Source organism: Microcaecilia unicolor, chromosome 8 (genome assembly GCF_901765095.1).
Source record: "Microcaecilia unicolor chromosome 8, aMicUni1.1, whole genome shotgun sequence".
Lineage (NCBI taxonomy): Eukaryota > Metazoa > Chordata > Amphibia > Gymnophiona > Siphonopidae > Microcaecilia > Microcaecilia unicolor.
In genome coordinates, this window is record NC_044038.1 from 170,543,989 (window position 1) to 170,562,641 (window position 18,653).

At 41.6% G+C, this 18,653-nt stretch overlaps 1 protein-coding gene across 2 annotated transcripts in view; it reads left to right on the plus strand.

The window, feature by feature from the left end:
- PPP2CA (protein phosphatase 2 catalytic subunit alpha) overlaps positions 1 to 9,340 on the plus strand; it is a 28,685-nt gene extending 19,345 nt beyond the window's left edge. Inside the window, exons 4-7 of one of the 2 annotated variants that reach the window (XM_030211797.1) lie at positions 4,102 to 4,191; positions 5,550 to 5,711; positions 6,458 to 6,576; positions 8,592 to 9,340. In XM_030211797.1, coding sequence (XP_030067657.1) covers positions 4,102 to 4,191; positions 5,550 to 5,711; positions 6,458 to 6,576; positions 8,592 to 8,664 — 444 coding nt within the window. In that variant the 3' untranslated portion in view covers positions 8,665 to 9,340. The remainder of the gene's footprint in view (positions 1 to 4,101; positions 4,192 to 5,549; positions 5,712 to 6,457; positions 6,577 to 8,591) is intronic. The other variant, XM_030211796.1, reaches the window with a different exon arrangement.
- The last annotated feature ends 9,313 nt before the right edge of the window (positions 9,341 to 18,653 follow it).

An 18,653-nucleotide genomic window follows, 5' to 3' on the forward strand; every position in this document is an offset into this window, starting at 1 on the left:
TCTTCTTTTGAGGTACAGCGACCAGAATAGAACGCAATTTTCAAGGTGAGGTCACACCATGGAGCAATACAGAGACATTATAGTATTTTTGGTCTTATTTTGCATCCCTCTCCTAATAATTCCTAGCATCCTGTTTGCTTTTTTGGCCGTCGCACAGTGGGCAGAAGATTTCTGTGTATTATGACACCTAGGTCTTGAGTGCTGACTCCTAAAGTGGACCCTAGCATCAGATAACTGATTTGGATTATACTTCCCAATGTGCATCTCTTTGCATCTGTCTACATTAAATGTTTTGACTACTTCAAATTTACAGATGACACAAAACTATTCAATCACCTCACGTGTTCCAATTTTCAGATCATTTATAAATGTTTAATAGTACTGGTCCCAGTACAGATCCCTTTGGCACTCCACTATTCACCCTCTTCCATTGAGAAAAATGGCCACATAACCCTACCCTCTGTTTTGTGTCCTATAACCAATTCTTAATCTACAGAAGGTCATTGCTTCCTATCCCGTGACACCTTAAGTTTCTCGGCAGTCTCTTATGAGGTACTTTGTGAAAAGCTTTCTGAAAATCTAGATACGTCAACCAGTTTACCTTCATTGACATGTTTATTCACGCCTTCAAAGCAAATTGGTGAGGCAAGACCTCCCTTTGCTGAATCCATGCTGACTGTCCCATTAAACCATGTTTGTGTTAATAATTGTGTTCTTTATAATAGTTTTTCACAATTTTGCCTGGCACTGAAGTCGGGCTTACTGGTCTATAACTTTCTGGATCACCCCTGAACCCTTTTTTTAAAAATTGGTGTCACGTTGGCCACCCTCCATTGTTCAAGTACTACAGATGTTTTTGATGACAGGTTACTGATCACTAGCAGCAGATCAGCAATTCTATGTTTGAGTTCTTTTTATACCCTGGGGTGTATACCATCTGATCCAGGTGATTTATCATGCTTTAACTTGTCAGTTTTGCTCAGTACATCTTCCAAGTTCACCAACATTTCTTTCAGTTCCTCTGCATCATCACCTCTGAAAACCATTTCCGGTATAGGTAGATCTCTTACATCTTCTTCCGTAAAGACCGACACAAATTCATTCAGTCTCTCTGCTATACGTGGAATACATCTAGTCTGGGCTTCCACGATGCTGTTTTTCAACAATGTCCACGCCTGATTTAAAGTTCTAACCTTTGCAGCCAATCCTTTTCAGCTTCTTTTTAACCATTTTCCTAATTTTTGTCAGTCACCTTTCAAAAATTAAAAACTGCTAGAGTAGATTTCCTTAGTGACAATCCAGATATCGACTCAAATTTGTTCATATTATAATCACTGTTTCTCAGCAGATCCAATACTGTTATCTCTTGTACTATACCCCGCATTCTACTAAGGATTAGATCTGAAATAGCCCCCCCCCCCCTTGGTTCCAGGACAAGTTGCTCCAAGAAGCAGTAATTTCTTACATCTAGAAATTTTACCTCCCTAGCACTCCCTGATGTAACATTTATCTAGTCAATGTTAAGATAATTGAAATCACCCATTATTATAATCTAATATAATAAAACGCACTGTGAATGTTCTGAAGTCACTCAAACACTCCCTGTAGGGTTCGTGGATTCATAGTGTGAAGCCAGCCAGCCGTCTCTGCCCCGCCCTCGTGTCAAACGTCATGACGTCGAGGGTGGGAAAACAAACAAACGGATCGCACCCATGCACGGTGCGTTTTATTATATTAGATTTACCTCCGTGGTGGCGGTTCCGGCAGCGCAGCGTCGGGGAAGGAGGCGGCGCTCCCGACGTCTCTAGCCTGCCCTTCGCTGTGTTTCGCCTTCTTCTGACGTCAAGGATGACGTCAGAAGAAGGCGGAACACAGCGAAGGGAAGGCTAGACGTCGGGAGCGCCGCCTCCTTCCCCGACGCTGCGCTGCCGGAACCGCCACGGAGGTAAATTTAAAAAGAAGAAAAAAAAAAGGGATGGGGGGAGAGAAGAGGGTGGGCAGTAAAGTTGAACAATGGGAGCGGGAGGGCAGGGGAGAAATGACAGCATGGATGCGAAGGGGGGGGGGGAGAAGTGGGCGGGCCAGGCTGGGACATGGGAGAGAGAGGAGCATGGATGCGAGGGGGGGTCATGGAAGGGAGAGAGGGGACTTGCTGGAAAAGGATGAATGGAGGGGGCAGGGGACAGAGGAGCATGGATTGGGAGGGCAGGGCTCAGGGAGAGAGGGGAATTGCTGGAAAGGGATGAATGGAGGGGGCAGGGGACAGAGGAGCATGGATATGGATTGCAGGGCTCATGGAGAGAGGGGAATTGCTGGATAGGGATGAATGGAGGGGGCAGGTGACAGAGGAGCATGGATGGGCATGGATTGGGAGGGCAGGGCTCAGGGAGAGAGGGGAATTGCTGGATAGGGATGAATGGAGGGGACAGATGGGCATGGATGGATATGGATTGCAGGGCAGGGCTCAGGGAGAGAGGGGAATTGCTGGATAGGGATGAATGGAGGGGGCATGGGACAGGAGCATGGATGGGCATGATTGGGAGGGCAGGGCTCAGGGAGAGAGGGGAATTGCTGGAAAAGGATGAATGGAGGGGGCAGGGGACAGATGGGCATGGATTGGGAGGGCAGGGCTCACACTCTCTCTCTCATATACAATGTCTTTCTCACTCTCACTCTCACACACTCTGTCTCACACTGTATCACATTCACTCTCTATGTGCCACACAGTCACTCACACACTTGCTTGGTCTCATACACTCACTCACAGAGAATCTGTCTCACACACACTCTCTCTCGCACACACACACACTCTGTCTCACATACACACTTGCACACACTCTCATTCTCACACACACACTCTCTCACAAACACACTCACACCCAGACTCACTCTCTCTCACACACACACACTCACACACTCACACTTTCACTCTGACTCTCACACAGTCACTCTCACATGCACTCTCCCAAACATACACACTCCGAGGAAAACCTTGCTAGCGCCTGTTTCATTTGTGTCAGAAACAGGCCTTTTTTACTAGTGTTGTATAATTTGCCAGCTTGCCTAATTTCTGTAAACATATTTTCATCTGTTTGTTCTGTCCTGGCGGACGGTACTATAGCCCTAATCAGTATATTCCTTCCTTTTCATATCTGGAATTTCTATGCATAAAGATTCCACACTGCTATCTGTTTCATGTTTAATTTGTTTGACTCCATTTCCTCTTTAACATATAGCGCAACCCCCCCCCCCCCCCCCCCCCTCCAATTTGATCCACTCTTATCATTGCAATATAATTTGTACCCTGATAACACTGTATCCTATTGATTGCCCTCCTTCCACTTGGTTTCTCAAATGCCTATTATATCTACCTCTTCATTTAGTTCTTTATACTCCAATTTTCCTATCTTATTTTTAAGGCTTCTAGCATTTGTATATAGACACTTCAAATTGTATTTTTTTCCCCTAGCATCTACAAGATACTTTGAAGTTAATGCAGATAACTTGCATCATTTACTCTGTTCTTCTATTTAACACTCCTGGCTTTCTTTCACCATTTATTGAAACATCTCTATAGGGTTCCCTAAAGATCATGTTTTAGTAACATAGTAAATGACAGCAGATAAAGACCTGAACGGTCCATCCAGTCTGCCCAACAAGATAAACTCATTTTACATGGTATGTAATATATATATATATATACCTGACTGAACAGCATTCCAACCTGGGTTTTCTGCTATTCAAGTTCCAGCCATGTAAATATACAGCCTGTAGGGTAAAGCATGATGCTTTCTTTTTCACTCTGTTTATCATCAAGCCAACGGAATGATTTTTAAATAGCACAAGCCATACTGCCTAGCCAGGGTGTTTTCCTGGACTTGTCTTCGTAAGGTATATGCATTCATTAAAGCTTTAAGAAAGCTGTTTTTAATTAGTTCTTTGTAGATATGTTATCCTCTAACTTGGTGAACATTTAGAAGGAAAACCTTTTTGCCATGAAAAAGCCTTGTTGCACTTCATATAATTGCATTTGCTTCAGCTTTTCATTTAATGCATAATTTATTTCCAATGTTTTTAATAATGGATTTTCTTTTTAAATAGATTTTCTGTCTACATGGAGGTTTATCACCTTCTATAGATACACTGGATCACATTAGAGCACTTGATCGTCTACAGGAAGTTCCACATGAGGTATTGGATTTTTTTTAAATGGAGGAGTTCCAGTATTGACATTGTGTTCTACATTAAAGGGTGCATTAAAGTGGTGTAAGGCTAGAACTGTATTTGTCCAAATACGAATAATGGGTGTTGAGCTTTAGCATAACAAATAATAAAAAAAACAGTGAGAAATTGGAGATCAATCACAGTAGAGCCCCGGATTATTCATATTTGAATTTAAGTAACTATTCAGCCAAATATGAATAGTAACATAGTAGATGATGGCAGAAAAAGACCTGCATGGTTCATCTAGTCTGCCCAACAAGATAACTCATATGTGCTACTTTTTTGTGTATACCTTACCTTGATTTGTATCTGTCTTTTTCAGGGCACAGACCGTATAAGTCTGCCCAGCACTAGCCCCGCCTCCCAACCACCAGCCCCTTGATTTGTATCTGTCATTTTCAGGGCACAGATATGAATAATGTATTTGAGGCACTATTTGATGTCGAATCGAATACTAATATTTGGTACAGCCCTAGTAAGGGCCACAAACTTACACTGGCCTTTCAATTTGTTTTGAGAAGTACAAAGAAACACTTGAAAGGGGCTCATTTTCAAAGCACTTAGCCTTCCAAAGCTCCATAGAAACCTATGGAACTTTGGAAGGCTAAGTGCTTTGAAAATATGCCTCCTTGATATCCCTTTCTGAAAAAAGAAAGCAAGATTTTTGTGAGCAAGTGATAAATGTTCTGGGAAAACTTTTGTGGTCTCCGAATACGTTGCTGGTAGAGAGCAAAATGCAAGGGGCACACGTGCATGGTTTATTATTCAAATACAAGTGAAAATGGAATATTAGGTTCCAGTGTTCCAAAATGGTAAGGTGTTTGAGAATGCTTTATCTGTATATCTGGTAATTATTGAATAAATACATGTGGCTTCAGTGTATCTCTATCCCAAAATGTTTTGTGTACACAGATTATCCTTTGTACTGATGTATTTTAGGCTGTAGTTGCCAACAGCTTTGTCCCAATGGGGGAAATAGGTGGAAAGGTGAGATGTATGAAAATATTAGTTTTCTGCCCTAATTAGAGATTTGAGGTTCATGGGTTCAAATTTCAGCCTAGATGTAGAAATCATTAACAGGATAATTTGTTGGCAGTTAATGCATTCAGTTTGCTGTAGGGCCTATGTTATGGAAGTAGTTCATGTTAATGGCATTAATGTATGCTGTTGATTCTCATTTATTTATTTTTTGAAGGGGCCCAATTTACTACATGCTAGTGAACTATGTTTTGGATAGGTTTGTTAGTCAAATGTTTGACTAATCAGTTCTGCATTATAGTTGACTTGCTAGTGAAACTAGTGTCTAATACATATCTATGCTTTAGGGTCCCATGTGTGATTTACTGTGGTCCGATCCAGACGATCGTGGTGGTTGGGGCATTTCTCCTCGAGGTGCAGGTTACACCTTTGGACAAGATATTTCTGAAACTTTCAACCATGCCAATGGCCTTACCTTGGTTTCAAGAGCCCACCAGCTGGTAATGGAGGTAAGAAATTAAAATCCTAATGAATATACAAGATATCTGACTAGACTATGGTAAATATTAAAAACACTGGTGGGATGACAGTATTGAATTTAGTGATTGGCATTAGTTACTGCTCAGTTTTCTGGTGAATTAGAAAAAAAAAATCAGATGCATCTTGCAACCTTTTTCATTAAGCTATGTTGCCAAGAAGTGCGAAGCCTGCAGTCACAGAGCAGACCAAAGGTAAAAGAGCAAACACAGCTTTATTAAAATCAGATACCAGATTGTGTTTTTGTGTATTCTTGTAGTGGAAAGTTAAGCCCCTGATGCAGCCTTGGGCATCTGATTATGTGATTTTAATAAAGCTGTGTTTATCTTTGGTTTGCTCGGTTGTTGGAGGACTGCTTTGTGTTTGGATCTAAACTTCTGTTGTTCATGCTGAAGTGTGAAGCTACATGTGGTACCTAGGATCTCCCCCTCCCTCCCTCCCTTAAAAAAACAAAACAATAAAGAAACTGGGGGTAGTGCAGATTAACTGTACTGAAAGGAAAGATACGTTAGGACACATTCCTAAAAAGGGCAACAAGAAGACATAGGAGAATTCTCTCTTCCCTCCCCCCACCCTTTGAGACTGTGGTCTGCATATTTGTGTTTAGATATATATTCTCAGGGCAGTTGCAAAAAGCTTTTAACAGGCAGAACATTTTCTTCAGACCTTTCTGCTAGATTCACATGAACTTTATCCTTGATATGTGTGTTTTCTTTAGGGGTACAATTGGTGCCATGACCGGAATGTAGTAACTATCTTTAGTGCTCCAAACTATTGTTACCGTTGTGGCAACCAGGCTGCAATCATGGAACTTGATGACACACTGAAATATTCCTTGTAAGTAATGATGTTTTTGCTTTTATGACAGATGCTATGTAATTAAAATTAACCTTAAACACAAGCCCAATTTCCTGGGTTAGACGTATGAAGATTGAACCTAAAGCCCAGATTGTGCTGGAAGCAAGACTCCAAATTACAAATGTACTTTAGCATTGAATAGTACTTTGCACTGCATCACCACTCATCGTTGCTAACAATGTTGGTACAATATAAGTGAAACTGCTGCTTATTAGTGTGCCATAACTACTGAAGCAATATGCTTAGAAATGTCTTATTCTTTGATTATGGAAGTCGGCTCCTTGGAACACACTTTCTGTGAGTGGTGTAGCAGCCTAATAGTGTAGTGGGCTGAGAAGCAAGGGTTCAAATCACTTAACTCTTCGTTGTCTCAGATACAAATTAGAGCCTGATTATTCAGCCTGTGCTGGTCAGTGGTTTTTACATCACTGATAGCAGGTCATACCCAGATATTCAATGCTGGGCCTGATCTGTGCCCCAGCACTGAGTCATGCATGGCTGCAGGAAGCAATCTGGGTGCTAGCTAGATCCCAAATACTGTAATGGAAGTCTAATGTGCATATCTTTTTCCAAAGTCACTATCTACAAGTATGCAACAGCTTGGGCATGAAAAAGTAACCTAAATTTATTGTAGTTGCATTGTTGGTTTCTCTTATTGATAACTTCACAGGTTTGAATTGGTTCTTGCCTACACCTACATGGATATTTACCTCTTAAGCTTGTTACAAGAAATTATTTATTTTGGGGAAAATAGCTCGAGAGCACTCGCTACTGTTTATAATTTAAGAGCAGATGCTGTATTTATAAGTTTTAGGATATTAATTTCTCCACCAATCACCAAAGGTGATAATTGCAATAAATTAAATTAAGTATATATAAAAGATACCATATACTCAGAACACAAAGAGACCGTAATTTTAGCTTCAAAAAGGTTGATTTAATATACAATTGCACACAAGAGGTAGGTTTTAAAAGATCTTTACAGATAATCTGTGCTTAAGTAAGGCAAAGTAGCAGGTCTAGATCAAAAGTTATGTTACAAGTCCTTGTTACAAGCATGCTGTGGTCCAGCTGATTGATGAGCACATGTTTCAGGAGCAAGGCATCAGCGGACCCCAAAGAGAGCAGCAGGTCCCAAGAGGAGGCAGGTTCCAAGAGGACGAGCTGGGCTGTTTCCAGGCCTTTTATAATGTTAGCAGAGAAGCATGGTGTGTGCATGTCCTGGATATTTTGCAAGGCATTATGGTTAATGTAGTCTGTTCACATGACCACATTATAAGTCCTTCCTTTCTGCACATGTCTGAAAGCTGATGGGAGGGGAAGGTATACCTTTGACAAGCAAATGTCCTGTTTATGGTTTCCCCTCTGAAGTCTTTGTCTTCAATGGGCTCTCCAGACTTTCGGTCTCTTGGGTCTTTGGTTTTCAGAGATGTCCTGATGAGCGTCCAGGTACCCACCTTAGTCCATCTTTTGTTAGGTGGGAGGGCAGAGGAAGCTCTTTTGTGTTTGTTAATTGACTATCCCTGCTCTCAGAAGTTCCCAGAAAAAGGGATGGGGAGAGAGGGGCTTGAAATGAAACTATTCTCTCTGCTGCAGTGTCAAATATATATATTTAAAAGCTGCACAAATATATATCTGATCCAACACAACATCATGCTACACATTTAATTCTGATGATTGGCTTATACCATAACAAGCTTTCAAAAAAGGTCTTAATTATATGTGGGCTAGTCTATACTTTTAGCTTGTGTATTGGTGGGGCCTTGAACCTCCAGCTTTAGTTTTCTAATGGAAACTAGTACTTTTTCAATTTGTGACAGGGATAGTCAGTGGCACGCTAATTGTGTGATCCCAATCTCTAGAGTTCAAATCCTCTGTTAGGACTGTCTGGTGGTAAGATGCAGCCACCGTAAGAATTAGCATAATACGAAACTGGCATTTCATATATAATGGAAAAATATAACATTCTGTGTTTTTTTTTTTTTTTTTGTCAGTTTGCAGTTTGATCCAGCGCCACGTAGAGGTGAACCTCATGTTACCCGTCGCACCCCAGACTACTTCCTGTAAAGAAATTTTACCACTGTACAGTATTGCCATGAATCATGCATTGACCTAAAGGAAATGAGAGGCAGCAGTAACTCCAAATGTCAGAAAATGTAAATACTCAGAAACTTGCTGTTTCCACATGGACCAAAAGATGTGCCATATTAAAGTACAAAGCCTCTCGTCTTCAACTGTGACTACTTTAGAAAAAGCAGTTCATTGCATGCTGAAGTATGACATTGTTGATCAAGAAGCAGTTTCTGGCATAGCACTGTCTGTAGTTTTGCTGTCTGAGACTGCAGAAATTAAGATGTAAACATTAACACCTTGTGAATACAATTAACTTACCATTTAGAGATAGCTTTACTCAGCATGACTGTAGATAATAGCAGCAATCATTGGAACTTTAAGAACATTTTAAAAATAAGTACCAAGGCCTCTTATATCTGACTTCTGAAACTTGTTTTGTTTGTTTTCAGGGAATATTGTTTAATTTAATTGTATTGATTTTCTATCTGCACTCATTTTTTTCTCTCCCCTAAATTGTTCTGTTAATGTTTAAACTTAGCAAATTTGTTTTCAGCAAAACTGTTTTCTGCAAGACAGTGTTGCAGAAATGTTCTACAGTATTTTTCATAATAAACTTGTGAACTAATCCCTTGAAATGCCAAATTGGTTGTATTAAATGCCTTTAAAACTATTGGTATGATGTAGCTTTTGACATGTTATAGGTAAACTCGTTGTTTCCAGCACTAGTGTAAGATCAGTGTCTAAATGTGGTTAATATTATACTCTTCTCCCTATAGCGATTGACTTATGAAAAGTATAAACTAAATTTTGATCTTTAACTTTTTTTAAATATTAAATGTAGGGGAACTCTTATAATTCATTAGAAAGCCAAGAATGGGGGGGGGGGGGGGGTAGCTATTTAAAAAACATTTTCATGCCTCACATTAAGTCTAGTTGGTGGCAGGGAAGAAGATGGGGTGTGGAGAGGAGCAAGAATTAGGAGATTTGGGGGAGGGGGGATGACTGAGTTGTGAATGAGGACTAGAGTGTGTGGGTGGGGGGGAAGAGGACAGGCTGTGAGTGGAGCAGAGGGGTATGGAAAGGAGTACAGTGGAGGGAGAGAAGGAGAGAGGTGAGCAATGTGGTGAACTGTGCTGCTTCATCCCCACCCTTGAGAAGGCATAAAGCAGGCTGTGTTTTGAATTCCAAAACACCTAGCTGAGGAGGTTGAGAAGAACAGGATGTGCAGCCTGTCTGCTCTCATTCCCTAAGGCAAAGGAGAGCTAGCTGATTGTAGCACAAGGAGGAGCTCTCTGCTTTGACCAAGCAGGAGAGTTGCTGGAGAGGGTAGCTTTCGAGAAAGGAGGAACTGGTGGCCATTGGGCATAAGTGGGATTCTCAAGTCAAGGATCACCATCGATTTTTGAAGGTTGCTACTTGGCTGCTGTGGGTAATAACCTGTATTTGTGGTCACAACCTGGGTGGATGCCTCATAGGATGTCATTCTGCATTACTCAGTGTGTGGGGGGCTTAGATGCTTTCCATGGCTGTATGATTTAGAGCTGTTGCTGAAAGAATGGGAGCATTGCTCTAGAACCACTGGGAATATTGGGGCTTGGAATGAAGAATCAAGACTCATGACTACACAGGAGAACAAATTTAACTATATGCGGGATATAAGCATTGCATTGGTACTGGTATAGATGAGGAAGCACCTGAATCTTTCTAGTGGTCTACGCCTTACACCAGTGATCCTCCTCTATAGACCCCTACCATTTCTCGGCCCCCCTCCCCCCAACGCTATACTTCACCACCCAGAAGTGTTGCATAAAGATAAGAAAGTGTAAAATGTTCCATATATTTGTGGAGTACTGGAGTCTGCTAGTTCATACTTGGCTCCCGCTAGCTGCTCTATAGATCTACAGATTGACTTGATGAAATTAGAATAAAGTGAATGAGAATACCATTTTAAGGACAACTGCTTACAGTGCTTAATTTTTTTTGGCAATAGTGCTGTTTTCAGTTGGTACACACACACTGTTTTAGGACTAGCGCTAATTAAAATTAAGTGCTTCAACTCAACTGGTTTACCAGGTAAAACCTGATTTTTACAGCTCATATACTAATTAGCTGCTGACTTAAGCATTATTGCAGTCATTGAAAAAGCTGCTGGAACTGACTGACCAGTCTCAGAGCTTCCATTAAACTTTATCATTATCTATTTATAGAAAACCATCAGGAATGTCAGGGCTGATGCTTGGTCATTTATTCATTTTATTTATTAGGATTTATTTATTGCTTTTTTTTGAAGGAATTCACTCAAGGCGGTATACATGTAAAATCCTTGGCCTGATCCAGTACAGGGCATCTTGTTATAGCTACGAGTTTCCGTTGGTGAGTTCATACAGTAGAGACAGAACCAATATTTCAATACCATGGATAAACACACCCCAATTCCTTAGTGTCCCTTGGTTTTTTTCTCAAATTCTCTACTGAAACATATTTTAGCTTTTTAAAGTTACTCAAGTCTGAGCTTGCTATAAAGAAACGTCAACTCCTGGACATTTTATGCCATCTAAACTGGTCTAAAACTGCCCAACTGATGGCTCCTATAATGTTTTCTAAAGTTTGTTGCTCAGTATTGAAATATTTAGCCTGGGTAGGGTGATTGAACCTTATTTCCAGTGTATAAGTTATTAGTCAACCCTCTTAACTGTTCTTAAATCTTGGTGCCTGTCAATGGATAGTATCAACATAAATTATAGCAAATGTAGGTGGATACAGGTAAGGGAAAATGACATTAAATTTACATTTCAGTCTCTTTTCATAGTTTTAATATTGATAATGCAAAATTGCAATTCAAGATTTTTAGATGACACAGCTGGAGGTTATTTTCTCAATGAGGTAAACCACCTGATTCTTTGTCCTGCTTTCTTTGTGAGTCTTGCTAAAATCTGTTGTAACCAGCAACTTGGGATAGAAGCACAAGTCTGCAGCTTCTTTACTGTAACTAGACTAGCCTCACAAGAAGCTGATGATCAGATGCTGGTTTGTTTTAGACAATGATGGGTGCAACCTGCTGCTTTTAACCATCTCTCACTTCACCGGGACATCATTAGAGCAGTCTGACAAGTTGATCTACACAATATGATGGGTGTGGTTAAAGAGATGTTCACACACTTCAGACTTTTGCTTCTGGAATAAAATATATATCAAAAAAAATTACAAATTGTTCTGTTTTAGATAGCAACCTGATTGTATGTGTAAATGATATGGAAAGACACAAATACTTATAAATAAAATTGCTGTAATTTCTTTGAAAAACTGCACTGGGCCTAGTTAGGCAGAAACATTGTGCCATCATAATGTGTAGTCAAGGTGATAGGCAGTGTAGGTATTAGCTGATCTGTACCTAAGTCATGAAATCCTCACTTAGGCATTTACTTGGGGAAAAAGGTAAGTCTTGTAGAGCAGAAGCTTCTCCAGTAACTGGTTATAGGGCATTGTGGCTCAGCTCTACTCTCAGATACTATTAAGTTCTATGTGCAAGACTAAAGATACTGAAATGGAAACTAAGCTGCAGAAACTTACCTGTACTTTGATGCACAAAAACAAAAAATTAGAAAATCAGCCAGACTTCAGCAACTGTTGACTAGCTAAGCCTTGGCCATTATCTAGACAAATGCTACATTCTGCTTGACAATTTTGATTCAAGGCATTAATCGAATTGGAGAAAATGATTCCCAGATTAAGCTTTGCTATCCCATATGTGCTGTGCTGCTGATTCTTACAGCATTCTGTCCTTAGAAGCATAGTGCAATTAATAGTATTTGTGTTGAGTCAAAGATGATTTGAGATAAACCTTGGCCTTCTACCACTTCAGCTAAATAGTTTAGTCAATTCTTTTACCCTTGTTTGTAACAATTAGTAGAATATGGTTTTCAATCGGTTCTTGAGACTTCAGTTCATAAATATGGCTGCTATTGCACCTTTCAGATTTCTGTGGTTTGTAGATATGGATCTTCTAAGTTAAGGAAGATGATCAAGTAATGAAGGGTAGATGACAAGGGATATTGCCAGAGCACTGGGCAGATTAGAGAATAAAACATGGGACAAGTCCCTAAGAGGATTATATAGAAAAAGGATGAAACCTAGAAAACCTTCTCTAAGCCTCAAAGAATAGCACTGTTTTGGAGGGGTATCCAGATAGGTGCTGCAGCTCTGAGAAGGGATTTTGGGTTTAGAATTACACTAGGGTATTTACCAGTTTCTAGAGTTTTTATGCTAGAAGGGGTAGTATTCTGCTGGTGGAAGTCACTATTGCCTCAGGTACAAATTTGGGGGGGGGGGGGGGGAGGTCATTGATATTCAAAGCCACTTATCAGGGTAACACAATCTCTTGCCTGGCTGAATGGTACTGAGGCGGCCCTAAGGGAATATTCAGTAGCACTTAGCAAGTGCTGGGTTCAAAATGGTTTTGCTGACCCCTAGCACTAGTCTTGCAGTACTGCTGCTAGGGGGTCAGGCTGCCCATTTAAGGGAAAAGGGTTGTCAAATGCAAGAAGTCTTAAAAAAAGACTAGAGAGAGAGAATGTATGGCACTAAAAGAAGATATAGAATAACAGGCATCTAAGAAACCTGCTGGAAGGAGGCCATCTTGATGACATACTGGTACAAATTAATATTGGCATGACAGGCTGGATCAAATTTGATGGAGGAGTGGTGCTATATGATGGTATAGAGTCAAATGCTAAAGTTCGGTACAAGAAACAAAATGCGATGTGGAATCTTTATGGCTAGAAATTTCATGTATTAGGAAGAATACAGAGGTTGAGTATGCTACTGGCCACCCCTGGACAGGCTTGAAGCTAGATGAAGAAAATGCTAACAGAAATTAGGGAGGTTAACAAATTTACTCCCCTCCCCCCCCCCCCGTTTATTAAGGTGCGCTAGCGGCTGTAGTGTACTAATGCTAACAGCCCATTCATTTTGAATGGGCTGTGAGGCAGCCGCTAAGGGGGGTTAGTAACAATAGTAAAAAGAGATTTACCCAACCAAAAACATACTGGAAGACAGCAGAAAACAAATTTTGCTGCAAATACAAAAATTATTCTCAAATGAGTGTTTTTGGTGGCTTAAACACAGACCCAATAACAACTTCCATCAAATTTTATCTTAACTGGAGAAAACAGACCTCAGTAAATTAGTACAGTACGGCCCTATGCAACAACTGTCTAAGCTGTAGTAGTGTCTGGTCAAAAAAAAACAAAACAACCTCCACTACTGAAATCAAAACAAGCAAGAATTTGTTGTAAAGTTTAAAAAAATGTTTTTCAAAAACAATGTGTTATTCAATAATACATACAAAATAGATTCTTAGGAAAAGCCAGTCATCAATGCAAAACAAAGAGCTGAAAAATAATTGCTTATAATCTTACAAAGCATTAAAGGATAAACAATCACAAAAATAAATTACTCATTTGACCACACAATTAAAAATGTAATCTTCACAAGAATCCTTTTCAGACTTCTCAACATTTCAAACATTTGCAATCAAGAGTGAGTGCTCCTCTGAGACATGATAAAAAATGTACATAACTTGTAGAGATCTTCAGACTTCCTCTTTTTACTCTGATTTTTTTTGTTTAGAATTGTAAGCTGCATAGATATTATGATTTGCGGGTTAGCAAGAATGAAATAATTTTTAAACTTTATAGGGAATCCTGTTTCACACTTGCTGCTTCAGGGGAACTATCTAATATTGATTGGATGAAAATGTCTCTTCAGGATGTGCCAGGAAGATAAATGTTTTAGATGCCATAAATTACTTTCATGGTCCTAGAAGTGATGAGAGGGGATAATTGTTTAGATCTAGACTCTGCTAGAGCATAGCACCTGGTGAAAGGGGTTACATAGCACTGGCCTCCCACAGCCATCTATCCCCCCTTCAATCTGTTCAGAACTCTGCTGCGCATCTCATCTTCTGTCTGGACCGTTATATTTATATCACCCCTCTCAAATCACTTCACTGGCTTCCGATCAGGTACCGCATACAGTTCAAGCTTCTCCTACTAACCTACAAATGCACTCGATCTGCAGCCCCTCATTACCTTTCTATCCTCCCCTTACGTTCCTACCCAAAACCTCTGCTCACAGGACAGAACCCTCCTCTCGGTACCCTTCTCCACCACCGCCAACTCCAGGCACCGCCCTTTCTGCCTCGCCTCTCCCTATGCTTGGAATAAACTCCCTGAGCCCATACGCCAAGCCCCCTCCCTACCCATCTTCAAATCCCTACTCAAAACCCACCAATGTCGCATTCGGCACCTAACCATTATACATACCTCTATTCAAGAAATCTAGACTGCCCCAACTTGACATTTCGTCCTTTAGATTGTAAGCTCCTTTGAGCAGGGACTATCCTTATTTGTAAAACTGTACGGCGCTGCATAACCCTAGCAGCGCTTTAGAAATGTTAAGTAGTAGTAGGTTGCTTGGCAATGGTAATCATAATGCAATCAAGTTTGTTATAATTACTGGAAGGGGTTCAGTAATGAAAACTGCTGTAGCATTTCATTTTAAAAAGAGAAACTATAATCAAATTAGGAAATTAGCAAACATTGTTTTGCACTTGTCCACATTAAATTTCATCTGCCATCTAGATGTTTGGTCTCCTAGTCTCACAACATCCTTTTGCAAATCCTCATTTTTGCAATCCAAGAACTACCGTACATTCACTCTTTAGTGAAGTCAGTAATTTTGTATCCTCTATAAATTTGATCAGATCATTCATTGCTCTTTGGGGGGTCATCTTCAGTTTTTCTCTTTCCTTCTCTCTCTGCACACTCCCACCAGCAGCAGAGCCAGAAGTGAATTTTGGGGTGGACTGGGTGGGCCCATGCATTCCCCCACATACCTTGGCTGGTAGGGATCTCCAAGCCAATCCAGCTGAAGATCTGCTCGAATGGAACCCCCAGGCTGTCTGAACACTGATGAAGTTGGCAGAGTGCTTCCAGCCTCTGACACCAGCACCCTCCATGCATGTCCAGTTCATTTGAATTGAGCATGCACAGGATTGCCAGCGTTAGCGGCTGGGAGTTCACTGCCGACTTCACCATTGCTCAGATGGTTCTGGGGGTTCTGGTAAAGGGTGCTTTCACCTGGCAAAGCTTGTGGATCTATGTCAGGTATACTGAGGATATGCTGCACTGCTGGGTGGACCTCTGCCTACCTCAACACACCCATGGCTATGCCACAGACTCCCACAATATAGCCCAAAAAATTACTCTCCTTTCTCTACAAGATTTTCCTGTCTGAATGTACTGTCAGAACCCTTATCTGCTTTCTCATCAGCTCATGCTTAGACTACTGCAACTGCTCCTCATAAATCTGTTGGAAATTTAGCAGCACTACTTAGTTTCCTTCAGTGTCATTACGATTATCGTTCTTCTTATACCACTACATCGTTTCCTTTTGTCCCGTGTAAGGGGGGGGGGGGGGTAGTTATTCAGGTGTGGTAAAAGTCAGGTTTTTTTTTGCACACCTTACTTCAGGTTGTCACTCCTATGGGAAATGTATCTCAGTACTGCTTAGCCACTCCTGCAGTATATGAATAATGTGATCAACCTCACAAGCTGCATTATTCATATTGCCCAAGAGCAGTGCGTACCAAACTATGGCCCAATGCTCCCAGGTCACATCTTAAAGAGGCCAGGCACTAGTTTGCCCCCTCCTATCTGATGCACCCTCCCATACCAGAGCCCCCTCCCAATGCTCTCCATATTCCCCCCTTTTGAAGGGCCCTCCCACTGTTACTTCATTTACATAGTAATGAGGTATTTTGCATTTTTTATACCATTACTAGGTCTCCCATAGTAACTAATAACATGAGTTACAGTAATATGTGCATTATTGATGATTAAAGCATGTTAAGGGATAAAATAATGTGAATTATGGCTGTAATGCATCTTAATAACTACCTGTAGGCTCCCCTACAAATCCATACACTCTGCTGCCCTTCATTACTTCTCCCTGCTCATTGTCTTATACACTACTTTTCCTAAATGTCACGCAGCAGGTGAACTCTTCTTTATGCCCTTCTCCTCCACTGATCAAGCTCAGCTGTGTCTTGTAGCTTCCAGATGACACCAGTCTATCCCTGAGGTTCTGGCCTCTTGTGATTGGCACAATAGACCATCTTTTCAAAACAGCTGAGATTATGCATGATGTACCGTGCTTACAAACTATTTTTCTAATGTCATTACCCAGATATAAGAACATCAGTGGGTAGCGCACTCTAGACCTACATGAACCTTGTGGAAGTAACTTTCAATCAGAGTCCTGATATCTCTTGGTGAGGTTTCCCACAGCGAAATCCCTTTCTCTGAACCTGTTCTTCATGTCTATAAGCTTGTCTGTCATATTCAGTACACCTAGGTGCTCATTTTCAAAGCACATAGACTTACAAAGGTACATAGAGGCAAATTTTCAAAGCACTTAGACTTATAAAGTTCCACAGGTTACCAGTCTCCTCAGGTTCAAGAACTAGCTCACTAAGAGGTTTTTCTTAAAGCTCTTGGGGGGTATTAAGTCAAATTAATTCATAGCCAGCCTATTAATTCTGTAACAATATCTAGGGCCCTGTTTACTAAGTACATAAGTATTGCCATACTGGGAAAGACCAAAGGTCCATCGAGTCCAGCATCCTGTTTCCAACAGTGGCCAAGCCAGGTCACAAATACCCGGCAACATAGGCGCCCCATATAAGAGGCTTGGGGCGGCTAAACCTCCCCAGCCAAGCTGTGGCCTTTCCTCGCCTTTTCTGCCGCCCCCCCCCCCCTGCTGAGGCCGCCCTCAGCTCCCCGACCTTCCTGCAGTGGCCGCCCGGCGTTTAAACCTTTTTAAGTTGCAGTGACGGCTCACCTCCGCTCCAGCCTTTCCCTTCTCGCTCAGTGTCCCGTCTTCCTCTGATGAGATATTTCCTGTTTCCGCGAGGGCGGGACACTGAGCGAGAAGGGAAAGGCTGGAATGGCGGTGAGCCATCGCAGCAACTTAAAAAGGTTTAAAGGCCGGGCGGCCTATTGAGTTGTGGATAAAGAGATCGGCTGCAGAACAAAGACAGCACAGTTGAGAAATTAGTCGCAGAACAAAGAGACAACCCCGGAAAAAGCTCAGTGGTAGGACAAAGACATAGAGATCGCCCGAGAGAAGGATTTGTTGCGAGAATCCGAGGGTTGGAAAGAGATAGGGGCACCAGTCGATGGCAGCTCTCAGCAGCCCGGAAAGTGGGGCACACGCGTCCTGGGTGTACTTTGAGAGCCTGGGGGAGGAGCTGGACGAGGGCCCCGTGCGGCGCCAGGGTAAAGTGACCGTCAAGTATGATCGCAAGGAGCTGCGTAAGAGACTTAACCTGGAAGAGTGGATCCAGGGCCAGTTGGTGGTACTCTATGACTGCCAGGTCAGAGATATACCTCCACCCAGTACTGTAGGGGGGAATTTCTTCAAGGTGGGGCAAAGTAATATTTTGCATTACCCAATAGAATGTTTGACTGAAGGAGAATAGCAGCGGTGAGTGAGTGACCACGAAATACGGGGGGGGGGGGGGGGGCTCCCACATACCCCCCACCCCATTGGCCCTTTACTGAGACCCTGATAGAGACGGGCTCACCTTTTATGGAGAAAGACCCCTCCCTATCTTTGGTACTGGGAAAGACTCCCCCCCCCCACACTTCTGAGAGACTCTTCTCATCTGTAAATGACCCCCTTCCCTCAGTACTAAAATGCCCACCGTCGTACCATTCTGGGTCTCACTGTACTGCAGCCTAGGTGAGACACCTACCCCTTAGCTCTTGTTATTTTCCCTACCGTGCCTTTGACACTAGAAATTTGAGCCAAATGTTTTGATTTATGTCTTTAAGTATTAAATTTAAATATTTATATATGCAAAGTGAGCAAGCCTCTTTAACAGTTGCGCCTTGCAAGACACAAGAACCTGTTACAAAACA